The sequence below is a fragment of the Heliangelus exortis genome, chromosome 1 (genome assembly GCF_036169615.1).
Source record: "Heliangelus exortis chromosome 1, bHelExo1.hap1, whole genome shotgun sequence".
NCBI classification, from domain to species: Eukaryota; Metazoa; Chordata; class Aves; order Apodiformes; family Trochilidae; genus Heliangelus; species Heliangelus exortis.
Window position 1 is genome coordinate 121,672,143 of NC_092422.1, and position 25,513 is coordinate 121,697,655.

A 25,513-nucleotide genomic window follows, 5' to 3' on the forward strand; every position below is an offset into this window, starting at 1 on the left:
AAATCCCTGCTGGGCTTTGCAGGGCAACAGCTTCAAAAAGGACCAAATATAAAGGGGCCTAAACCCAGCAAAATCATATTGGTCCTGTGTTAGAAGCTGAATGGCGTGCTTATAAACACATACAAAATAAAAAGAGAATGAGCATTTTGTACTCAGTGGCTAGTTTGTCTCTTCTTAGAAATACTTTCTTCCAAAGATCTTTACGTTGTGTTTTTTTCTTTTAATCAAAGCAGCTTAATTTCAGCTGCAAAGGCAGGACAAACCCAGTCAAAGCAGCAGCTATGTTCATCATTGCATTTCTTTGTGAAGATATAAAAATACAGTCTTTGAATTACTTTAGCCTGGTGTGTAACTTCCATTTTGTCCTTGTTTAAAGCAGTGTCATATTATGAGGTAATTCAGACGACAGGAGAACACTACTGCACAAAATGAGTTTTATTTTTAGTTCAGGATAGTGGCAGATGGTTCCCTCAGCGCAGCCGGCGGGCTGAAGACCTGGTGATAGGAGTTGTTTTGGTGGGGGTTTCATCCGGTTCTGCTGATGGGTCTAAACCAGAATAAAATATGTCAATAACCAGCACTCCACTGCCTTGAGCAGAGAAATCTACAGTCAACCTGGGCAGTGCTCTGAAGCCCTACACACCTTTTGCCCATTTCCAAAGGAACATCCCCGATGGGCCAAATGTATTGTCTTTTTCCACTTTGATCATACATGTAACTATGGCTTACCATCCTCAGAGCTGGTCTCATCACTGGAGAAAGTCATAAGGGCTTTCTTGGATGGAGGGCGCTTTTGGGCATACTTATGATTTCGGAGGGTGCGAGGCTGGGGTGTGTCAAAATCTTCAGCTCTCTTCTTCATCCTCAGGGGCTGGTGGCGTGAACCTGCTGAGAAAAAAAAGAGAATGGTAGCAGCCATTCTGTCTTTAAGAGTGAAGAAAAGTCCCTAGGTATCTCTGCTGAACTGCAGGATCAGGGGAAAGGCTGAAGTCTCACAAAAAAAACCCCAAACCGTACTTCCTGTTGGTTTCTGCTTGGCCACCTCTGGCATTGGAGTTCTGCTACCTTCCTGGCACGTCTCTGCTGAATCCAGCCCTCGGTTATGGGAGGCAGACAGCTTCTGCTCCAGCTCTTCAGCCAGAGCCTGAAGGAGACAGAACACAGTGGGGGGGAAAAAAACAAACAAACAAAAATTAAAAGAAAAAAAAAGAGAGAAGGTGGTAAGGAGAGAATTATTACTTCTGTAGCAGAATTGCTTTCAGATTCTCTGATAAATTGTTGGGGGTAAGGAATAGCCCACTTCATATGGAAAACTGCAGGGATTTCCATAGTAACTGTGGGTAAAAAGCAATTGTTTTCCTGGCCAGAACACTCGTCCCCCATTCCTTACTTTAGTCTCAGGTTTGCCGCCTGTTCTGCGGAATCGAGCCAGCACAGTTTGGAAACAACTGTAGACAGCTGGGTCTTGGACCTTGTCTGCATAGCAGTCAAAGTTGTCCTGCAGCTTCTGAAGACCCCGGTCCGTGAGGGGAAGCAGAGTAAGGCAGTAGGACAGATCCCGATGTTGACGCTCAGTTCTGGGAACGACAAAGGCTGCAATTAGCTCTGCTGAAAAGTGGTATGTAAGGATAAGCACATGCCTTACCTGAAAGGCATGTGAGGATAAAGCTTTTCCTGAAGGTGTTTCTGCCCTGCTGAACATGAGATTCAGGTTTTTCTGTTACAGGTTGCTTACAGAGTTCTGTGCCATACCTCATGCAACCACCACTGTATTCCAAAGAAAACCAACTTAGTGTCTGTCAGAAAAACATGAAGGCTTCACTATTAATGAACACAGTAGCTTGTTTAAAAAGTGTCAGATGCTTTATATATGTAAATATAGCTGGTTAGGAGGAAAAAAATACATGGTGAGGTGGTAATTCTTCTTGAAGGGCCTTATTTCAACTGAAAAATAAATAAAAAAAACCCCAGCTACTTGTTTCACATGTTTGAAATAGTCTTCAGCAGAATCTGTATTTGACGCTTTCCCTCCCTTGTCAGACCAGTTACATAAAAAAGGCCCTTTTCATTAAGATAGAAAGTTAATCAATTTTGCTGTAACAAAAGAGGACTACATTCAAATTCCAAAAGCAAAAGTTACTGAAAACAAAACAAAAGTTAAAAAAAAAAAGCCCATCAAATGAACATCCTTAATGTAGCTCAATGTGATGGAAGGGGAAAAAAGCTGGGCTGGGCTGACACTCCTGTTACTGACATATACAAAGCAGAGGGCTGAAGTTTGTCCTGCATATACTCTTTCAGAATGCACTGTCCCAACACACAGATGGAGGCCAACACTGCAGCATCCAGGTACTTCCACATCTGAAGTCTGAATGATACGTGGCATGTTGCTATCTTTTAGAGTTCCAGAAATGCTGAGGGGGGTGATGGTGGCTGCAAAATCTTTTCTGATAACCTCCTCTTTTAGCCTGGAGTGAGAGTCTTGCTCTAGCATTACAACTAGTGTGCATTAAACTGATCATCTTTGTGGTACAGAAATAGGGGGGCATTTTAGTAAAGGCTACACACAGCTTATGCACAGATGGTTGTTTACAAATGTGCTGTGAAAAGCTCACCAGTGTTCCTGGGAGGTAATTTTGGGAAGAGAGGCTCCTGTCCACTCCAGCTTAGGAAAAAAAAAATCAAAATATTTCTGGGGAATGTGCAACTCCCTGAGGCCTTTGAGCTGGTCATGTGCCCAGGCACTGTGTACTACTCGCCAAGATAAGCAGATACAGCCTAAACTTCAAGGGCAAAGCCACAATGAAGGAAAAGGAAAACCACAGGAATGGGGGAGGCAGGGTACACCAAATCCAGTGGAAGGTAAAGTGAAGATTGTCACTGAAAGTACATGACAAACAAGCAGATAAACTTGTGTCTTTTTCCTTGTGAAGAAAAGAAAAAAATGTGTATGTTTGGGTCTGTGAAGTTACAGCTTGCAGAGCATGGGGAAAGAAGCAACAAAAAAATCCACCAAAACCCAGAAAGCAAAATGGTATCGCAGATCCGTGGGATGGGTCCTGCTCTGTAATCAGCACCATGAGCAAGGCACACACATCTTGCACACAGAACAGAGTGAGCAGAGGCCTAAGTGATACAAGTGGCACAAGCACTTGAATAAGAAAACTGAGTCCCTGGCAGAGTTGGTACTGAGCACAGAACAAGGAGAGGTCCGTATCAGCTGCATAGTTGAGATCAGCCCAGACAGGGCTGTTGGGAGATCAGCCATTCCCTTGCAGAGATGCAAGGGAATAGCCTGTGGAGAAGGACCACAAACATGCATTTAACCATTCGTGGGGTGTCTTGTTCAGCTGTAATGCGGACCTAAATTGTCACAAAACCTTCTCCCTAAGAAAGGTGAGAAGGTAGAGGGGACAATCACAGCATAATAAAGCCAGAAGCCTATTTCAGGTTATGTCAGTGTCACGGTTTAACACTGGCCCAGGACAGTCAGCATTTGTCCCTTTGCCACACAAAGAACATGATGGGAACCTGTTACAATGATTGTATACAAAGTTAGTTTCTTGTAAGAATTCCTAAGAAGCAGGCTTGCTTGTCAAGAAAAAAATGGATCACAACCTACCTGGCAGTCCGGAATCGCTGACAAAGTTTCTCCACCAAGCTTTCTGTCTGTCTGTCTTTTGTAATATATGAGAAGAGATGTCTACAAAGGTAAAAAAATTTCAAAATTGAGAACCTAGAGAGGAAACCGCATTTCTGCCTGCACTATGGGATGCTTGCAGCTACCCTACCCGGTGATCAGCTGGGTGGTCCTCCAAAATACAACAAGAGAGCTTTGCATGCCTCTGACTTGGTCCAGGAGAAGCAACAAGCATACATATATTTCAAGCAGTCCGTGCTGGGGACAGCTGCTGTGATATATCACATAATAAACCCTGCATGCTTGTTTAAGGGCACCTGCCTAGGATGAAATTAAGAAATCCAGCTAAAGCACAGACCTTGCGGGTCTGGAGTGAGAAGCACTGATGTTTGTGAGGGGTCTGAAGTAGAAGGGAAACTGAGAAGGCTGCAGTGTCAACTTCTGATCAGCTGCTTCTGTCCAGTTTTAAGAGCTTGCAACACCTCCAGACAATCTCCTCACTTCAGAAGTTATGCTGACAGACTAGTACATCTTGACAAGCAGACCTCAAAGGGGGTGGGTGCCATACAGGTTTTGTTCACCCCTTACCCTCAAGCTCAAAACCGTGACTTTAATTCTTAGTTTGCTGAAGGTGTGTTGCTGTATTTTTGATCAATGTGAAAGTGAGCATTACTTTGCACTGAAGTGGGAACAAAGCCTAACTGAATTTAAATGCTACTTGATTACATATTTTTCTTAGCTTCTCAAGTAACAGAGAGACACAGATTTTAACACATTTAAATACTTGTGCATTTGACATGATAACCTCATAGAAATCACCGAATAACTTCTATTTATTGAAAAGGTCTTGCTGGCATCCATCCACTCATCTTTCTTTGACTTAAGTGATAGAAACTGTGGCAGCCTGCCAAGGCCAGGTCTCACCAGCACTACCAACACTTCCCTATATGTAAATCAGAAATAACTTGCCTGCTAAAATAGCAAGTGGAATGCATCTCTAACATTAGCCATAGCTTTGCAGCAGAGATTGAACAATTTCTGAACATTCATCCTGACACTTCATTCTGCTAGTTCCATCTAAGTTATCACTAACACTCTTCATTCTGCATGAGTTACTCCTTTAACAGTGAGGGTCCCCCTACCACTCTTACGTGTTTTACACTTCTCTATTCTCCAGTTTAGCAAGTATCCCTGGAGCACAAGCCACTGCTTCCTTCCTAGCCCATGCTGTTGCCCACCAGTTTGAGTTAAACTGGGTTCTCTCCACAATGTAAGCATTTCATATGGGAAAACAGTTCAGTTTCGACTACTATTCTCTTTTTTCCCCATTTAGATGTGGTGTGCTAAATGATGATCAGCCCTTCTTTAAATTAATCAGCTTTTGACTAATTTGATACCTATCTACTTTATTAAATCAATACTGCCTTTTCTTTTATTTGCTAGGCACCTGCAGTTCTCTCCCTGCATGTTTTTGCAAGTCAGAAAAATCCATCTGTAGCTGTCTTAATCACACTTCAATGAAGTGCTACCCGTATTATTTTTTAGGTCTGTGGTAACACCTCCAGTTTGACATTTATTTAAAACTGTGCTGAAAATTCCACAATTATGTCCTATTCTTTTTATACATGCCTTCTTGTTTCTCTCTGATGGTTTGCCTTCCACTTCAGACACAAATTTCCTCTTCTACCTGTGCTGTCAGTCACAGCACTGAAATACACTGAAATACAGCATTTCATGCTGCATTTCCAATTATTTCACACTACTGTCCTTACTGAAAGCTGAAGCAAAACATCCATAATCAGTCTCAGTTTCAGCCTCCCTAACAAACCTTTTGTGCCTTGCAATTCCTACCTGTGCAGAATTTTGTGTCTCTTCCTAAATGCACTGGAGGCCCATGGACACAAAGACTAGTTGAAAAAAAATCAGAGATTTTACTGTTCTCTTCAGCAACAGCAAAACTTTGTCTCCCCTCTGTAATCTACGTGGATTCAGGCAACTCGGAAAAACCTTCACATCACCGAGTTTCAATACGGGAGGAAAATTTCTGAATTTACCACTAAATTTCTGCCACTTGTAAGAAACAAATACCATCAGATTGAAATACTCCAATATGTCTCTATAGTGTGGAGAAAGTCTTTCCTGAAAGCAAACAAAAAAAGAACCCCCCAAAATAAAAATTGTTACTTTAACTACAGCTTTACTACAATTGCTAAAAAGTAAATTGCTAAAAAGGACATAGCGAGCCACCAAAATGACAAAGGCAGCAAAGTATTTAAATTTTTTTGTGTTCTAATGTTGCAAGCCAGCATTCCCATGCATAAAAACACTTGTGTTCCTTTTCTAGAGGGTAAGTAATTTTAAATGAGCTAGTGGAGTCTCGCCTCATTTCCAACTATGGGGCTTTAGAATCAATTCCTCTCAGCACGACTGTTTCAGATACAAACTGGAAAAGGTCAGATCAAGGAGAACAACTGAAAAAGCATTTTGTGTATGTCACTGTAGTTTCTCTTCCTCAGATATGGAACCCCCCCCTTGCATAAACACAGTCTTGGTCAAAAGATATTTCTCTAACCCCAGAATACCTCATAATAGTATGGAAGGATTCCTCCTCTGCACCGCAGTTGGGATCTGAGAGACGACTGATTATGTCTGGAAGCAGGTTATAGATGGCATTACCCTGTGCAGAATACAAGGTTCTACATGAGATACAGAATTATGAAAAACAACTCAAATTCAGTAGGGGAGGGGAAGGCTCTCCACTTAAAATCACCTCCTTTCTCTCCATCCCAAATCTACTGACTGAAACTTTTGAGATGAGATGTACACAGCCTGACAAACCTATCCAGGACTACTTGGCTGAAGATAAGGGGTAAAAATCCAACCAATTAACAAGATAACAGCAGCAACCCTCAGTTTGCAACAGCTCAGCTCTTTGGCAGACTTAGATGCAGTTTCTTTGCTTTTCAACCTTCTTGCAATGGAACACAAAGGTTTCCTGTTAAAGGAAGCAGCTGAGCTCAAGGGACTGCCTCCCATCTTGCCTGTAAAGGCCCAGTCCAGATTCTATTTCCCACTGCTTTTGCATGGCTTTGTTATAGACACTGTAGAGATTGGAAGTCAGTGCAGTGAGGTGGCTGGCTCTGCTTTTAACAGTGCAAGTCAATACAGCCCCAGTGTCACTGCAGCTTCTCAGGCAGTAAATCTCAAACTCAAGGGTACGCAGCAGCCCTCACACTGAATGAAGTGTACAGTGGGTAACACTGCCTCATTTATTACTTGCTTGGGCTGTAACTGCTTCAATTTAAGCATATCGATGTCACACAGCCAAGAAAAACTGAGCAATTTCAGAGATGGTGCATTGCCTGAAAAATTCTCAGGGAACTCTGTCGCGAGGCCTAAAGGTAAACCACATAAAACTGTTCCCAACGCTGTGCCAGGTGTACCCAGGAAAGCAAAGGGACAAGGCACTGGTTTGGAGCCTGCCGTCCAATGTGAACAGATGAGGTCAAATTCAGCAATATCAGGACTGAAAGAAAACTCACATTGCAAAGCTTCCTTTATCTACTCTCATTTATGCAACACAGAGGGACACAGCTGCTCTACATCACTGACACATCTTCTCCAGGACTCAGCTCCTGAGTCACTAACTCAACCTACACCAGCCCTTCCCCACTCTTGTTAACCAAGGTCCCCAGGCATCTACTTGCCTTGTTGGAGAGTTCACTGAAGAAGTTTTGAGCCACTGTCATGATTGTTGCCTCTGGGTCTATAAGCAGCATTGCCATGTCACTCACTTGGCCCTTCACCTTTACCATGTCTTTGAGGATAAGCTGAGTCATCACCAGTGCAGCTGTATGCCTCACGCTTGGGCAGGGGTCCTGCAACCTGACAGAAACATATAGTTACCACAGAACACAGCTGAGTAAGTACCTCTGAGTTACTGACATCCATCACAGCCTATCCCACGGCCCCAGGCTGTTGTCTCCCTGTATCGACTCCTTCAAATTTGGTTTCCATGGTCATTCTCACCTTCTGGAGGCCCAGCAGTAGTCACCCTTCTGCAGAGCTCTCATCATCTCTCATCTCCCAGTAATGAACATAGCATTACCTAGCATAGAGATGTGATGTCCAAGGCTCCACCAGGTTGGGGAAACGGATGGCCAGATCTCCTGCTGCAATGATGAGGTTGGATCTCACACCAGGCCAAGTGGACTTCTCCATCATAGTGAATAGCAGGCGCAAGTGGGAGTCACAGAACTCAGAGCTGACAAGACAGGGTACAGAAAAGATGACATGGATACCAAAATTCCATCTCTCAGAGAGCCATCAGACAAAAAAACCCAACACAAAAATCTATGAACGCTCTTTTTGTCTTTGTTCTCTCCAGAGGGAAGGAGTTGCAATGTTTGCTTGTGCTTCGTTACTAGGAAGGCTGGAAAGAGAACATCAGCACAGTGAGGCATTACCTGATCATGCAGAATTTGCCAAGAGCCAGGGCTGCAGCAGCTGAGAGTGCTGGATCACTGTAGAGGCCAGGGTTGTTGCAGATCTTGAGCACCAGTGGAACAAAGGCAGAGAGCAGGTGGTTCTCTAGGGTACAGGGATAAAGAAAGCAAGTATGAGAGCACTGTTTATGTGTCCCTCTTTAAGAATAATTACTTAATTTATACCAGAACTCCTGCAAACTACAGAAACTGGTTGACTCATTTTCACCATTGAAAAACCACCTCCAGAGAGGCAGACCAAGGAAATACACAGGCTACACAGAAACTGACACCAAGCAAAAACTGACAGTGTTTCTTTCTGAAGGAAGCAGACCTCCTCCTGGATCTGTTACTCACAGTACCTGTTCTTCCACAGAGGCAGACAGAGCCTGTGCTTCTCAGTGGCAGCCACACTTACCATCTAGAAGTTCTGTCTCACAAATACTGCGGACGAGCTCAGCCTCAGTGTCATCAGCTGAGGCTCCCACGAGGCCCAGCTCCTCCTCCATTGTAGTCTCATTTCCTGTGCTCTGTGCAGAAAAAAAGATAGTAAAAAAGATGACAGACAGCAATAATCCCTCCCTTCACAAAGTACCTTTGCTCCTGAGTGAGAGATGCACACGTTACCAACAACAGCATGACTACAAGATGAGAAAAACAAACTGACAGAGTTCTATAACCCACTTTTCCCTCAGAAATAAATGAAGCTGTGAAGGGTAGTCCAGGATATGCCAATCCATATGCCACAGAACATCATTGAGAAGAAAACCTAAGCTACTGGAGCTACTAAACTAAGACAAACATAGGACACATCTGCCATCAGTGTCCCAGTCTAGCACAACTTAAGGGACATGCAAATCCTAAAAGCAAGAAGCTCACTGTCCTTTGAATTGCTGGTCTTGTGAGCAAGACTATGGGTAACCTTTAGCAAGGCAAAAGCAACACAAGGGAAGAAAAGAGATATGGGCATTGCATGGGGACCAAATCTGCATCCAACTGCTGCTTCTTGGAAAACCTCATAGCAATCTCAGATGGCAGCGACACTGATAAGCAGGGTGAATGAGGAAATGACCTACAAGTTTCTCTGGACACAGCAGTGTAGGCATCCAGTAGAGACTGGATAACTAGGGGGATTCAACATTTTTCTCTATTCTTACCCAAGAAAGCCTCATTACATGAGGAAAACATTCTGACATAGACCTAACCAAACAGGGTATTTCTATCATACATATCCTATTAGGAAGGTTACAATTACACTTTCATCATTACTAGCTGAGAGAGGCTAGGATCATCAGCCCTATGGACCAAGGTTCCAGCAGCCCTTTTTCAAAACCCAGGGCACAAATGGATGCTCTTCACCATTAGCAGTAATTGCAAAAGATTGCACTGGTAAGAAAGGAGGTGACAAGCTGAAAACAAGTGTTTGACGGAAGCAGGCAGATAAGCATGGCCAGGACGTAACCTTTATTCCCTCCCCTCCTTCTGTTCAAAAATCCAGGAACAGTATGAGTTTTATTGTACAGGGTCCTTTAAAGACCTCAGCTCTCCCTGTCAATCCTGACCAACACACATCCATTTCTATTCCCAAACCATGCATTATCCTGAACTTCATGCATCTTCAGGAGACCATTCTCTACATGTTTGTTGTGGCCGTAGCTGGGACACTAAAAGAGCTGACCAAGGAATAAAAAACCAATAACCCTCAGTCCTTACCCGGGGTCTCTTCTTCTGTGTGCTGCTGTCAGAGAGCTTCTTGGTCGCCTTCTTCTCCTCTCTGAGGGTGCGATGTCTGCGTAGCTCTGCACTCACTGACACTTCCAAATATACTACCTGCTGCAGTGCCACCTGTCCCACAAGTGACACCAGATGCACAAGCAGGAATGTGGGGAGACAGCTAGCACCATCAGAAACTCTGCTGGGAGAAATCCCTGGGCATAGCGGAGAAAAATTACCACAGTTCAGTATTGATCTAGACCTCTTCCCCCATCAGTCACTGCCAAGTCTCACCATATAACCCATTTTCATGCCCCAAAGGCTCCTTCAGAGCACTCACACTGATCCATGCCAACCCCTCCACTAGCCCTTCAGCTCTGTTCTCTCCTATTAGAGCTAACTCTGGGCTACCCAATCACAGCATTAGAAATCATGGGTACAGATTTTCAGACACATTTTTCCTCACCAGCTTCCTGCCCATCAGCCTCCTGAAGTTTCTCTAGAGCTCGCTGACTGCACGCCTGCAGGATGTGAGCACAAATCTCCTCTGCCCCTTCTGCTAGCTGGTAGACGAGCATTACTGCTGCCTCCATGAAGGGGATCCAGTGACCACTTGGCTGGACAAAGCCTGATGAGGAAAGGGAGCCATGTACCACACAAACCAGGGATAACACAGCCCAACTCCTCCAAACCTGCTGCTGACTTGAGCTCACCTTTACTCAGAGTCTCACTAAGGCACTCAAAGAGCACGTGGTCCTGTGGCAGTCGGAAAGGTGCAGTGCTCTTCCCCGCTGCTGGCTGCAGAGAGAACAGATGAGTTACTCTTAACACCTAAAAGATTCCTGCCACGACCTTCCCTATAGTTAACCTTGCTAAGTGCACAATGCTAATTAAACCCATGATAGGCCTGTGGCAGGGACATCCAGTACTGCTCTGTAACTGAACACAGAGCAGGGTAATTACTGCCACTTCTGAAGACGTGCACTGGGTAAATTTAAAGCTTGGCCAAAAGATGATCTCAGGCCAACCACTTCCACTATTTCACCTGAAATTAAAATAACTCTTCTTTGGAAATCTCATAGTGACTCTTCTTGTATCTGATATTATTTACTCATTCTCCACAATGAATGAAGACTGAAACCCTTCAAGCATCTTCAGAGTTACCAACAGTAAGTCAACGAGACACCCATGTCCAGGGATACTCAAGAACCACGAGATTTTGTTTAAAAGCAAATGTTTAAAAGCCCTAAATTATTGAGTCAAAAACCAAAGAGGTTTTTTTTTTTCCCAAGCTCATTAAAAAAATAGAGTATAAAATGTTTCCCAGACAAAGAAGCCATCTGATAGGCAACCATCATGTTTTCATAAGTACAACATGGACAGGTTTGAAAACCTTTCATGTTTTATATTCAGCTGTACAGCTGACAACTCTCAAATATAAATCAGAAGAGAGGGCAAAAGAATCACAACACCAGAAAACATCAGTAGAGTAAAGGGCTTCATGGTTGAGGAAACACAAATCAGCTTAGAACTGGGAGTCTGAAGAAGAGAATTGAAAGGAAAACAGATTTTCTTGTGCACTGAACTCTTTACTAATTGAATTCAGTCTGTTGCCTAATGAAAATACTTTTATTACATGTTCACTGATGTGTGCTAAGCTTTCCAGACAGTGCTGCTGAATGGTCTCAACCTACTTAATTTGTAAGTCGGTAAAAATTTAATCACTTCTCTCTCTTCTCAATACAAATTACTTTGCCCCCCTACTTTGTTTCTGGATGACCTCAAAAACAAGTTGAGACTCTTACCTTAGGGCTAGTAGCAAGTTTGGAGATGGCATCACATACTTCTTTAGCCAGGCAATAGTCTTCACATACTTTCTCAGACAACCCTACTGTCACCAAGATGTCCAGGTTGCTACCTATGATCTCTGGCTTCCCTCTATGGAATGAAAAGCATGGGGAAGTTTTACCCTGCATGAATAACCAATAGAAATATTCCTTGTGCCTTGTGGGAGGCAGTGGTTTGCATAAGGGGAGGGAGATATCCATTCAATAACTCAAGATACAGCTATAGGAGTAGCAAACAATATTGCACAAAGGCCAGTATAATCCACACTCCACTAAGAGATGAGGTTCTCCCAAGTGAACAGCACTGGGCGTGCTGCCTATTTGTGAAGAAAGAAGAATCTGGACTACTTTTGTTCTTACCAGAAAGAAGCAAAAATTTAAAAAGATCAAGATAAAGAAAAATGTTGGAAAACAAGAGTCCATCAGCTCAGGACTGGTGATGTGTGACACTTTCTTCCCTACCATGGGAAACAAACAACCATGCCCACACATCCACTCCCTTTCTATATCTGAAAGGTAGAATTATGCAGGCCTGCTCTGAAGAACACATGATCCACTGGGTGAAGGCATCAAGAACTGAATCTAATTTAAAAAGACAATTAAAAAAGTTTATAACAGGCATCTGTAAGATAAAAAGCAAAATCACCTCCCTTAGCAGATCTGTGAATCAGTTAGTACTGGTTTTATTTCACATGCTCACATACCCATGGACTTGACACAGCATCTCATGGCATACCCTGGAAACCTACAGTTCTTTTTAATCCTATTATTTTAGAGAAAGGTATTAATTTTGAGATTACAATTTTGCTGCAAGCACATCAGATGGAGTGGTAGAAATACCTTGGAAGGAATATCTAATAATTAAATTGCAGAACTGGCTGCAAGCTCCAGATATGGCTCCAACTCTAGAACCAAGGACATTAAGATCATCATGATGCAGACCTATTTCTGACTGATGAGGGACTTAAGTAGAAAAAGCAAGAAATCAGCAGTTAAGTTAAAATGCCAAAAGGTTACTGGACAGGGAAAATGAGAAAATTAAAAACTTCATAGTGCAATTATACTCTTTTTGCCCCTATAAAAGGAAGCAGATTAATTTCCTTCCATGCTAAAGACTCCAGACATCTCTACTCAGCAGCTTCTCACTGCTCTTATGCAAACACAGACAAAGCTGCAGAGCTGTGACACGGTAAACTCTGAGAGGGGAGGGACATTCAGAACACAAAGAAAGTAATGTCATCATACTCACTCAAAGACCGTGCTGGTGGGACCCAGCACAACTCTGTTTAATTCCAGGCTTCTTTACCCCGTGACCTGGTTACTATTTTCAAAGCTGCAGAACAAAGGCTGAGCTGACGCAGCACCCACAGTCCTTCAATAAAAATCAACTCCCCGTACATCGTCCCCCTGGCAGTGTTAGGACTGGGCCCTGGGCTCACCGTGCCATCATCCCCAGCAGCATCACAGCAGCACGTCGTTCCAGCAACGAGCACTGGGATTTTTCTGTGAATCTCTCCCAAAGCAGTTGGATCACAGCAGGCTTTATTTCATCTTTCTGCACAAACTCTGAGATCTGGGGAAAAAAATGCAATAAAACAAGTAGGGAGAGGCAGAGGAGGAGGGACTTCAAGCCAAAGACATTAAGTGCAATGACTACCATTTTAATGCAACCGACACCAAAGATGACAAATACCATCTAAACCCAGGCAAAGCAAGTACTCACTATTTCTTCTAAGCACTGTATCATTCCTAGCGATGCATCCACCATGATGAGAGAGAGAGAATGCACCAGGCCCTGCGCTCTGTCCCTTTGAAGGGAGAAAAATAAAATAATTAAAAAACATATTAAAAGGTAAAGGAAAAGAAAAAGCAATTAATCGCAATTACTCTCCTATTCAGAGAGCTGTGGACATCTATAAGGTAACAGACCTGATCTCTAGGGACAGGAGAAGTTCCCCCTCCTCAAGCTGAAATTCTCTACGTCACCCTTGCTCAAGTCTCAATAAGCATGACATGAGCACAAAAATGCCTTCTGCACTGCTGTTCCTGCTGGTGCTCAAAGGCCCAACAAGAGGCACTCAGCAGCCACTTCCTAGGTTGCTCACAAAGACAAGTCAAAGTACTATTCCCCAGAGTGTAAGAAGCTGAAAATCTCTATGAACAAATAAGGCCAGAGCTCAAACTTCAGGAGACTTGCTTCCAGGAACCACTATCAAGAAGAAATAAGTTGTGAACATTTTTTTATTGCCCTGATGGTTCAAATGAGTGTGAGGTATGGTGCATTTCACTGAGGGGGGAGGAGTCACACTTATCTGATGAATTTGTGTCCTACAGGATTTAAACTCAAGCAAGTGCTAAGAAAAAAGAATGACTGCCACAGTAGAGGACACACAGCTCCTCTCTGGTGTGGAAGTCACAAGCGGTACTCAGCTCCCAACTCAAACTCTTCATTAAGGATCAACAACAAAGACCCCATTAACATGCTCTCACCTGTCATGTGGAGGTTTGTTACAAAAAGATTTAAGATTGGTCTGAATGAAATACAAACAGAAATGTGTGTGAAAGTACCCAGACAATAGTAATAAATGACCTTGTATAGTGCGAGGGATAAAGAAATAGCGTATATTGAAAAATCAAGGACACCACTGACAGAGAGAAAATCAGTAAATACTGAGGAATGTGTTGTTTACATCAGAAGCAGAATGCCTACACGCAGATAAGGTCACAGAATGTAAGACTTGTCCTGAGCTCTGGGAACAGAAAGATAGCTCCAACTTTATACAGCACACCACACCTCTTATTATCCCAACTACAGCCATAAGAAACCCAAAATGAAGGAACAGACATTAGACAACTTTGTCCACAGAGGGTGAAGTAAGAAAGACTCTTAAAACATGTGATGACTCTGTAAACAACAGCTGACTCCCAAGGGGGCTGAACTAGCCATCCAAAAATCAGTCCATTGCTACCAATTAAGAACCCTGCTGACATGACAAACACTCCTAATTGACACCTTTCCTTGTTCCTTGTCACAGAGGCCCTACCCAGATCATTTGGGCACACGTATCTCGGTGCAGTTTTGTGTGAGAGTGAATTTATGAGAAAGTTAAGCATGAGTACTTGATATCAGTTTCATTGAGACTCATTCTCAGCTTCTCCTTCCGTAACATCTCATGTGAAATTTGCTGCATGAATTTTCTACACTTGAACATTACAGCAAACTAAGAATAGAAGCTCAGCAATAGGTCCCACAGGATGACCAGGATACTCCTATCTATAAAAAACACCTTGGAACTGCACAGGTGTTAGTTAACAGCTGAAAGAGTATCCTTACTAGTGGACACAAGTGCTACATTTCAGCTCAGCATGAAGCATGACAACTTTGATTTCTCTTCCTGTCCATAGCCCCATTCTGAACAGCTCCACAAAAGAAGAAACAGGTGAGAAAAAGAAAGAAAGAAAAAAAGAAACAAACAAGAAAAGAAGTGATTAGGACGACCCATACCTCTCTGAATCCCCGCTGGGACTCAGATAGAGCTGTCTGTAAGCATTGAGCACAGCCTCCTTAATACCAGGCTCTTTGGACCATATGAGGGGGAGCATCCTGCGGATTCCAGGCAGTGCCTGGGGCACCCCAAACTGTGAGACTGTCACAAAGAATTCAATGGCTTCCTGCACCACTGCAGAGAGAACAATTGCATTAGTAAAGTTCTTTCTTCATTAAAGAGTCTTATAAACAAATTCCTAGATGTAATGCTGTCACAGCAAGCCCTACAAGCATCTGCTAGTGTCCTCAGTGCATGTCCTCAAGTGCATGTCCTCTAGGAAACAGGCACAGGTTAACCCATATTACAGCTAAACCTGATACATTTAAAAGAACACAAAAACTGTATCTAAGAAAGAACAAAATTACTTTCTGGGAAACAGTAGCTTTGGAAAAAGTATCTCTTGGTCACAGCAGACAAGAGCATCTGAACATAAGTCCCAGTGCAATACTGTAACCAGAGGAACCAAGCTATTTGATGTATAAATGGGTTAAGGGATAATGTACTTTAAGATTGACTACTCCTGAAATATACTGCCCGGTCTTCTGCTCATAAGACAAGAAAAAAACATTAAGTTGTACAGCACTCAGAAGAGAGCCAGAGTAATGTTCAGAGGAATTGTACAATGAACAGTTCATAGAACCTGACAATATCACAGAATATCACAGAATCATTGCAGTTGGAAGAGACCTCTAGAGATCATCCAGTCCACTCCCCCTGACAGTGCAGGACTGGCTAGAGCACATTACATAGGATTGCATCCAGGCAGATTTTTAACATCTCCAGAGAAGGAGACTCCACAGCCTCTCTGGGCAGCCTGTTCCAGTGCTGTCTTCATCACAGTAGTTTGTCTTCACGTTCAGATGAAGCTTCCTGTGTTCCCGTTTGTGCCCACTGCCCCTTGACATACTGCTGGGGACTACTGAAGAGTCAGGTTCCATCTGCCTTACACTCATCCTTTAGATATTCATAGACATTTATAAGGCCTCCTCTAAACCTTCTAAACCTCCTTCTCCTTTCCAGGCTAAACAGTCTCAGCTCTTTCAACCTTTCCGCATAAGAAAGGTGCTCCAGTCCCCCAGTCATCTTTGTTGCCCTCCACTGGACTCTCTCCAGCAGTTCCCTGTTTCTCTTGAACTGGGGAGGGTCCCAGAACTGAACACAGTATTTCAAAAGTGGCCTCACTAGGGCAGAATAGACGGGGAGGATGATCTGCCTCAACTGACTGGCCACAGTCTTTCTAATACAACCCAGGATACCATTGGCCTTCTTGGCCACAGGGCCACAATGCTGGCTCATGATTAACTTACTGTCTACCAGGACATATCACCTACTTTAAAAAGATTTTTAGCCTTGGTATTTAAAAGAAAGCACACCCATGCCCTAACACAATCTCTTCATGATACCCATTTAGATGGTGCCAAGCTGTTCCAACAACCTGGAAGTGTCTGTGACACCTGCTCAGTGAAGAGCAGCTCTTCCAATCTTTTCTCCTTTCGCTGGAGCTCCACTACTCCTACATCTTCTCTTCTTCAGCAAGGGGAAAGATCTGGAAAGTCTGGATGAGGCAGAAAGGGCCCCATGGCTATTTCACACACCTGAAACACAGTTTTCGTACATCATCTTGCTGATCAGGCTCAGGACTTCTGTGATTTTCACTGAGAAGTCATAAGCATCTTGCAGGTATTGCACCAGCATCTCCTGTTTGGCCAGTTCTGTTTGAGGCTGCTCTTCTGATACAACTTCTGCAGTTTCAAGACTCTTGTTGCCACTTGAAGAATCCTCACTGTTCTCACGTGGATATGAACCTGCAGAAGATGAACACTTGTTTGTGAGCAGCATTGAACGTACAAAAGAAACAAGCACAGTTCAGGGCATTTCAACCCTTTTCTCTCACAGAATCACAGAATGGTTTGGGTTGGAACAGAACTTAGAGACCCTTAACCCCTCTGCAACAGACAGGGACACCTCCCACCAGACCAGGTTGCTCAAAGCTCCATCCAACCTGGCCTGGAACACTTCCAGAGAGGGGGCAGCCACAACTTGCCTGGGCAACCTGTGCCAGTGTCTCACCACCCTCACACTAAAAAACATTTTACCAACATCTAATCTAAATCTACCCTGTTCCAGATTAAAGCCATTATCTACCCCTTGTCTTATCACTACATGCCACTGCATGTCCCATTCCAGCTTTCCTGTAGGCCCCTTCAGATACTGGAAGGCTGGAGCTTTCTCTTCTCCAGGCTGAACAACCCCAGTTCTCTCAGCCTGTCCTCACAAGAGAGCTTGTTCCAGCCCTCTTGCTCATCTTCATGCCCCTTAAGTGGCTCTCCACACTGACACCTTCCAACAGCCAGAAGACAAACATCCAAATTCTGCCACCAGACTTTGCTACAAAGACAAAATGCCAACATGCTGTAGATCAAATTCGAGTACTACAATGTGATGCACCACAGAAATGCCAACTTAATAGGGTGGAGAAATGCCTGGTCCAGATGGTACAAGTGCTATTAAAATGCTGAAGGGGTTAATCTGACCTTGACAGCTCCCAAAGATGGATGAGGTCCTAAAAATGAACCAGGACAGAGCAGGGAGAAGGCAAACACTACTACTTCCTAGAAAAGTTTGTGCTTAGTGTGGAGAGGTGACAAAGTTAAGCAGATTAAATTATTTAAATGGCAGCCTTTTGACAGAAATGAGCTCAAGTGGATTAGCTAGGAAACCTTATTCTGAAACAAAATCAAAGATAAAGCACGTGAAGTCTTAAAAAAAAAAAATGCCCAGAGGCTTGAGCTCCAGGCAGGCAAGACTTTGCTTGAATGAGATACTTGGTCAAGGCTGCTGAGGGTGAGCGTTATGTGCCACCACCTGTTCAGGAAGAAGAACTCCCGACAAATTCAGACAGGACAGAAGGGTGTGAGAAGGTAAGATTGGCTTCTTTCCCCCTAGCAGATAATATGTGAATTAAAGCATCAGAAATGCACTTCCAGTGGGAACACAGAGCTGAGCTATTCTGACTAGAAATGAAACAACAGAACTACTGTGATCCAGCCAAACTGTCAGGCCACCTAAGACAGTGATTGATCCAGAGATGATGCAGCTGTCAAGTACACACAGACTAAACCCCACAGAGCAGGAGGAACAGGGGAATTCAGTGGGTTTTGGTCTACCTCTGGCATCAGCTTGGACTTAAGGAAGAGAGAGAGTGATCTGAAATACTTACCTATGTAAATTCTCTTCAGAACACCCAGGATTGTTGCCTCCTCGTTTTCCTCCACAGGACCACTGAAGGGCTCCTTCCCCTGGAAGCAACACAGGGCTTTCTGTGTAAGGCAGGCTGCACTCCTGGACAATGACATTACCCAAGAGAAGAATATCAGCAACCCATTAGGGCAGAACACCAGGGAAACCAGCCCCAAACACCTGGGAAAGCAGCTCCTGCAAGCATCTTCTGCAGGGTCCCCATGTTGGTCTCTGTGTACAGAGTAACAGTACCGAAAATCATCCCTCTACCCTGAAGCTCAAACCTTTCTTGAACAGACAGCTAGAGACTGACACATCCCTTGGAATAAACACTCTGTGAAACTAGAGAGCCCTCTTACTTGTAATTCAGCTTTCCCAGTAGCTCAGTGATTTGCTTCAATGTACTCTCCACATTTTCTTCAACTTCCAGCACCTCCTCTTCCCCTTCCTGCAGTGGTTGAAAGAGCTGCTGTATGGCAGCCCTAACTTCTGGTAGCATTGCTTCCCACTCTTCCTCTGGGGTGATCACTGGAGCTATGAAGGAAAAAAAACCAAAAAAACCAAAAAAAAAAGGAATGAAAAATACACACCCTAAATGGGAAGAGAAACTCATCTGGAACTTAAGAATTCTAATTTTTTTTTAAATTCTACTCCCCCTCCCTCCACTGGGCAAATTCTGTTCCCATTGCTGATCCCACAAACCATAGTAAGAATAGACAAGAACTCTGGCATAAGAAAAAAACCCAAACCAAACCACTAAAGGCAAAAAAAAAAAAAATACAGATAAGAGAACCATAATTTACTATTTGCTGATTTGTCAGTAGCCCCAAGTCTAAGGCTAACCATATTCAAGTTATCTGACGAAAATTATGGCTCAAGTCCCTGAACAATTGAAAATGGAAACCTGGGAGGTTTTTTTCATAGGTATTTTCAGTTCTTATTATCCTGAAAATAGGATAACTTAGCTAAAAGGGCAGTTGATCAAGATACAGACAGTCCTTTCATAACACCACTGTATGAGAAAGCTGTGAATTTAATTTCAGTTATCTGTTCTCACTGCCTCACGTGAGTCAGATACAAGACAAAAGTCACCACAAACTGGGACCAAATCTAAGAAGAGGAAAAATAAACCCTGGTATGCCCTGGAAAGGGCAAAGAGAAAGAAGGAAAATTACCTGCTGTGGATCTGTCACGGTCCCTCATTTCTTTCAGCTTCTGCACCTCTTTCTTCAATAGCTCAGCCAAGTCAGCACAGCTTAACTGAGTATGTCAGGAAGAGAAGAAGAAATATGTTAAGTCATCCTCCTTTTTCTGCAAATGCTAGGATTCCCTTTTCTTTACAAGTCCCTGCTTGAAGCTGTCAATTCTCTCAGATATCCCTGGTTTTGGAAACTGGTAGAATAGGCATCATCCTACACTGAGAACTGCTGTAAATTGCCAGTCTGAAGCTCAGAAGCTTGGGAGAAGGTGGAGCATCCCTGTGCAGTGTTCTCAGTCTGATCCAAAGGCAAGAAGCACCACAACGGATTCAAATCAAACTGCTGCAGGTTCTTCCACCATAAGGGACATCCCTCCTAGCCTTCAGCACAGCTAAAAATTACGCCATGCGAGGGAAGAGCCAGGGAAGGCAAGAGCCAGACTTGGGAAAATCAGAAAACTCCCACCTGCTAATCAAACTCCCACTCCTAATCAAAGGCTACGTTGCTCCTCTCACAAGATACAGAAAGGCTGCTGCCCTGGCTATAGCACACTGCAGATAGCCAGCTTGCAAATAGACACCTAGCATATGCATCATACGAGTTGCAATTACCTTGCAGGAGAAGGGATTGTTGGATAAAAAAGCAGCCAGCAGCTGGATTGCATTTTTAACCACCACCACGGATTTGTCTTTGAGACGCTCGACAGCCAGCGACACCACAGACTGAAACTGAGTCAAAGGCAGGGCCTAGCACACAACAAGAGAGCAAAGACAAAGTTATCAAGATGGTCTAGAGATTCATGAAAAGTATTTTGCTGCAGACATGTTAATTTACTAAAAGGCACAGACTGCACATTTACAGAAAAATCTAAGGGACCTCTAGATATCTTCTTGTCCAACCACTGTTGAAAGCAAGGATTTAAGACTACATTATTATCCAGGGTCCTGCTGAGTCTTACTCTATCTAGCACGGGTGATATTTTCCCATTCCAATGTTCAGAAAGGGCTTGCTTACTGTGCTCTTCCTTCTAAGTCTGTCCCAGTAACAAAGAGCAGCATAAAGTTTCTGTTTCTCAGTTCCCTTGTCCCTGGGATCTTTAATCTCTTGAAGCAAAGGAACTGTAGACACCACAATACATGGGGACAGCACCTTTCCCTGTTAAAATTCAGTCTTTGCACCAAGGAGAAGGGTGACATAAATTCCCTAAGAAAACACATCAGGTGAAGGCATGGCTGAGGAAATACCGTTTCCCCAGCACAGACTTACCTTGCACTGAACGATTCGAGTGAAAAGCTGCAGCACACGACTGCGGACAAAGCCATGGATGTCACAGACGTGGGCCTGCAGTATACCCAGGAACTGGTCCCGAGTACCACGGGCAGCCTCCTCCAGCTGGTTACCATTCAGCACCTGCACCAGGATTTCTGCCATAGCCGCCAGAATCGCATTTCGCATCACATAACTCTGCAAAAAAGAAGAGCTGTAGAATCAGGAAAAGATAAACAGATCTGACTTGATATGCCAGGCACTTCCCAGAGTTTCGGCCTTCTAAGTCCCAGGCTTCAAACTTAAGTGAACTTATTTCTCCCTTATGGGCTACATATTAACCTTGGGTGAGCATGGCAGTGCCTGCAAGACAGAGTAATCCAGCCCTGCTATTCATCTGGGTCCACAGAAGCCAACAACCAGTATGAGAAACACTTTGGGCTTTTAAGGGCAGTTTAAGAAAAAGTAACACAGCAACAAACTCATTATGTACTGAAAAACAAGGACAACTCAGTCTAGTATGCAGTCTCCCATTCTCTGATATCTGGCAGTGACAACCAGCCAGTAGATATCACAGCTTCTGTTTCCTTTACATCTTTTAGGTAAGGGCAGAATCTCTTCCAAAGGGCAAGTTTTGGCTACTCAAATCTCTGTGAGAGAGACTCTGCGTTCAGACAGAAAAGCTGGATAGCAGCACCTCCACCACTTGACTTCTCCAGACAGGCAATATTGTGGACACATACCTCCCCATCCAAGTGACGCAGGAGAACGCTGATGTTGGATAACACCAGAGCTGGAATCTGTTCAGCCAGCTCAGTTATAAAAGTAGCATAACCCTTGATTCCAGAAGCATCGCGTCCCACATCCTGTGGACATTTCTGTCCAATTTCCCTGCACAGAGAAATGAAACAAGGAATAGGGTGCCTCAAGTTGCTAGAGGCAAAATGACAAGCCTTGGGCTATTTTTCTCACCTTAGCAATTCACCCACCAGGCTCTTCAGACCATACTCCGTAGCCCAGAGGCTCACAGCCTGTGCAAACACTGGGGCTACGTGTTCAAAGTGCTGCAGCATCTGAGTGATCTTCAGAGTGGCACCTTTTGACCATGAGGAGGGAGAAAGAGGTCAGGGAAAGTAACTGGGAATGGCTCCAGGAAAAAGGCAGAAGAGCAGGAACTCACTGAACATGTGATCATAGTGAGTCAGAGCTGCAGCAAGCAGATGTGTCACAGCCTCCCGTGTGGCCCGGTACTTCTGATGACCAATAGTTGGATTTTCCAGGATACGATAACAGGCTCCTGTCATTAAGCTAAAGCCACAGAAGAGAGACAGCCAGCCTCAGTATCACAACTTACACCAGTATCATTCTTAGCACACTGCACTAGGCAAACATTTCTCTCAAGCCAGAGAGGTTCTTCGGTATCCTTAGCTGAGCAAATAACACTTTAGAGGCCTACATGAGAAAAGGAAGAGGTGCCTAAACACACTGCTTTTGCCTCCGGACAGTCTCCTCAGTTTCCCAGAAATCTGCACCCTGCTGAGGGCTGGCAGATTCAACATTTAACCCCCTGACCCAGAAAATCACTCTTACCCATCCCACCTCTGCATCCACTCCGTTACATACCTGACAAACTCTTCTTCCACCACCAAACCACCCCAAAGCTGACGGAGATCCAGCTGCAGCAACTGTGTGAGTAGCCGCAAGAGTGGCTCCCTCTCCTCTTCCCACAAGGACCCAGCAATCCTGGCACGGCTCTTCTTGTTCTAGAAAGGAGATTACAAGATGTGACACATTGGAAAATAAAAAACACCACCGTCACCCTGCTTCCCTCAAAACAAAAAGACTGTTTCACAGTCTTCTGGCACCTAGTTTCACAGAGGTCCCAATACCCCACACAAATCTGACTATAAACATCAAATAGGTTGTTGTAGAATGTTGGAGAATGTTCCCGAATGCTCCCGAAAAGGTAGGGGGTGTGACCCCTTTGCTGTGCCCAACCCCACGTTTGAGGGGCCAATTTAGATCGGCCCATAATTCTGTGCTACCTGCACCAGGGATTTGCTGTGCTACAGGTAAACACACCGGGTGTCCAATAATACATTATATTGTTGTGTGGTGGCCAGGGTGTGGTCACAGAAACACTATATAACTGAAAGTTACTGCACAATAAGGTCGAAGCTTGTTTATCAGCCATATTGGTTGCTTAGTTTTCCCTCACCGTTTTCCAACAATAGGTAACATGGAGTTCAGCAAGCTTACACATTTTCTATTGTCATCTTGTTTTCCCAGTACTCTTACCTACCTTCCCACTAGCATCCACCTCCAACAAACCACTCTTGCAGTTTTCTATTTCAAAGGCATCCGCCAGGCCAGTCAGCAAATAGCAGTTCATTTTGAGGGCATTGAGGTGAGCAGCATGGTCCGTACGGCTCAGCCCAGAATCACCCAAGATGGTAGCAAGTTCGTTGGAATGATGGGACACCACTGAAGAGAGGCAGAAAGTCATGAGCACTCCTTGCCAGGCCCCTCAGCCACCCACTCTTTGGTAGACTCAGAGCAGTCATCAGATTACCAAAGATGTGTGCTCACATCTCACCAGCTGTAACACGGGCTGCCCCCTACAACCCAAACCTCGGATGCGCCATCCTATCCTATCCCCGTAGCCCCCCCTCAGCTCATAGAAGCACTCACTAAGAGCTGACGCATCCCTAAGATGTATTTCCCAGGAATGCAGGGAAGGGGATTTTCTGTCGGTCTGCCCTTACAGCAAACACGCACAGCTCTGCATTGTCCACCAAGATTACAGACCCGTATTACTGGAATGGGCTGAGGGTGCAACCCAGCTGGTCAAGTCACATTAGCCTTTATATCATCATTGAACTGCTGAAGGAGAGCAACCTCTCCATTACTCCTGCTTCAGCTGGAAACAGCGAATACCCACCCTGCATCATCAGCTCCAGGGCATCCTCCTTGACAGCAGTCTCCACAGTTCGGAAGCGGCTGTAGGGACAGCAAAGCACATGAGAACACCCAGTAAACACCACCAGGGAGAGATGTGAGCACCCGGGAGCAACAGCCTCTCTGCAACCCTCCTCCACCCGATCACCTCCCGGTGCCTCCGAGAGACCCGACCCCACGCTCCTCGCTCTGTACTTACTGCAGCAAGCTATAGAGTGGGTCGAAGTGCTCCAGCACTGCCAACGCACCCCGCGTCCGGACAGCGGCTCTGAATGCTGCGGGGAAACACGGAGGGCGGGATGGAAACAAGAGGTCACAACCGTGAGCAGGCGGTGGGAGGGGGACAGGGCAGGACGAGGGAGGGTGGGTGGGGGGTTGTTACCTGTGAGGGCGGGCAGGAGCTCGCCTACATGCAGCACCTTCTGCACCATGTACTGCTCAGGGCCGCGGTCCTCCAGCAGATCGCTGGAAGCGAGGGGCAGCTGGAACTCCCAAGTCGCGTCCATGGCCCCCGACTCAGCCCCGCAGGCGGCCGCGACCGCCTCCTGCTCCTCAGGCCCGGGCACTCAAACCAGCGCGCGCGGGCCTCGCCGGCCCCGCCCCCTGTCTCAGCCAATCAGCGCCCAGCAGTGAGGCTCAGCGCGAGCGCCTGGCCCAATCCTCGCCCGTTTCCCCTTCCCCGCCCCTGACCGTTAGACATGACGTCGCCCTCTCGCCTTTCCGTTTCCCGACGCCCGCTGGGGCCGGAAGTGGGGAGGTCGGAGCTCGGAGGTGGGCGGCCCGGCGGCCCCGCTCCTCGTCCTCCTCCTGCTTCCCCCCCTCTTCGTCCCCTGGCGGCGGGGCACCGCCGGCGGGGTCACCCCTATGGCGGCGCTGGTGCGGGCGGCGGGGCGAGCCCTGCTGAACCGAGCCGCTCCCCTGCTCGGGACTGAGCGGAGCATTAGCGGCAGTGGGGCGAGCTGGGGGCCTATGCGGCCCGGCCTCCCTGTGCCCTTTTCCTCACCCCTGGCAGGACTCACCCGGCCCATCCGCATCAAGGAGCCGCCGAAGCGCAAGCAGGTGGATCGGTGGACGGAAAAACGGGCCTTGTTCGGGATCTACGACAACGTGGGGATCCTAGGTAAGGCCTCCTCGCTCTCCCCGCTGTGGTCCCAGAGTTGGAGAGGAGGGATGCTGGACCCACCTTCGGGCGAGTGGCTCCTCCAGCTGCTAGAGGGGCAGGGTAGGGGAAACTGGGCCGGGCACCCTGGGAACAGCCTCATTTTCTCTGCTCTGCTCTCCTATTCTCAGGTGGCTTCCAGATCCACCCAAAGAACCTCATCGTGGGCCCCAAGTGGCTGCGAGGCTGGCGGGGGAACGAACTGCAGAGGTGCATCCGCAAGAAGCAGGTGGTAGGAGATCGGATGTTTGAAGATGACCTCCACAAACTCAACAAGAGGATCCGGTACTTGTACAGGCGCTTCAATCGCACTGGAAAGCACCGCTAGGAACAGTTAGGGCTGTGGCATGTGGAGCATGGATTTTGTGGCATCGTGGTCAGAATAAAGCCAGCTTTCACACAGTTGGGTTCCCAGTGCTTTCTGTAACCTTTGGTGTGTAGTTCTTGTCTAGTCGCAAG

The 25,513-nt window shown here is 45.4% G+C and overlaps 2 protein-coding genes and 1 non-coding gene across 4 annotated transcripts; 1 reads left to right on the top strand and 2 right to left on the bottom strand.

Annotated features, from left to right (window-relative positions):
* Positions 1 to 417: 417 nt before the first annotated feature.
* NCAPD2 (non-SMC condensin I complex subunit D2) lies at positions 418 to 24,667 on the bottom strand. 2 transcript variants are annotated; one of them, XM_071764052.1, is made up of 31 exons: positions 24,278 to 24,667; positions 24,095 to 24,170; positions 23,879 to 23,937; positions 23,240 to 23,421; positions 22,561 to 22,700; positions 22,118 to 22,245; positions 21,910 to 22,033; positions 21,681 to 21,828; positions 20,938 to 21,135; positions 20,283 to 20,417; positions 19,648 to 19,732; positions 18,832 to 19,006; positions 18,453 to 18,574; positions 16,828 to 17,037; positions 15,190 to 15,364; positions 13,408 to 13,492; positions 13,124 to 13,257; positions 11,643 to 11,775; positions 10,551 to 10,635; positions 10,304 to 10,465; positions 9,838 to 10,052; positions 8,543 to 8,654; positions 8,107 to 8,230; positions 7,749 to 7,904; positions 7,348 to 7,525; positions 6,223 to 6,317; positions 3,623 to 3,703; positions 1,391 to 1,577; positions 1,018 to 1,144; positions 730 to 885; positions 418 to 547 (listed from the first exon to the last, which is right to left on the bottom strand). In XM_071764052.1, the coding sequence occupies exons 1-31, from the start codon at positions 24,399 to 24,401 to the stop codon at positions 471 to 473; spliced, it is 4,188 nt and encodes a 1,395-aa protein (XP_071620153.1). In that variant the 5' UTR covers positions 24,402 to 24,667; the 3' UTR covers positions 418 to 470. The 2 variants fall into 2 exon arrangements, with proteins under 2 accessions (XP_071620153.1, XP_071620145.1); XM_071764044.1 differs by having other exon boundaries at positions 730 to 888; positions 24,278 to 24,503.
* Positions 23,496 to 23,818, bottom strand: LOC139791865 (small nucleolar RNA U85). The gene has a single exon (XR_011724074.1). It is a non-coding gene; the product is annotated as a small nucleolar RNA U85 (small nucleolar RNA).
* MRPL51 (mitochondrial ribosomal protein L51) lies at positions 24,641 to 25,456 on the top strand. Its single transcript, XM_071764125.1, has 2 exons — positions 24,641 to 25,015; positions 25,186 to 25,456. Exons 1-2 carry the CDS (start codon positions 24,760 to 24,762, stop codon positions 25,380 to 25,382), a joined length of 453 nt encoding a protein of 150 aa, XP_071620226.1. The 5' UTR covers positions 24,641 to 24,759; the 3' UTR covers positions 25,383 to 25,456.
* Positions 25,457 to 25,513: the final 57 nt, after the last annotated feature.

Coding starts and splice junctions, on each gene's coding strand:
- NCAPD2 (XM_071764044.1), bottom strand. CDS start 24,401: ATGGACGCGACTTGGGAGTTCCAGCTGCCCCTCGCTTCCAGCGATCTG. Junction 23,938..24,094: donor CCACTCTATAGCTTGCTGCA/GTAAGTACAGAG, acceptor CTGTCCCTACAG/CCGCTTCCGAACTGTGGAGA. Junction 13,493..15,189: donor CCCAGCGGGGATTCAGAGAG/GTATGGGTCGTC, acceptor CTCCCTTCAAAG/GGACAGAGCGCAGGGCCTGG.
- MRPL51 (XM_071764125.1), top strand. CDS start 24,760: ATGGCGGCGCTGGTGCGGGCGGCGGGGCGAGCCCTGCTGAACCGAGCC. Junction 25,016..25,185: donor CGACAACGTGGGGATCCTAG/GTAAGGCCTCCT, acceptor TCCTATTCTCAG/GTGGCTTCCAGATCCACCCA.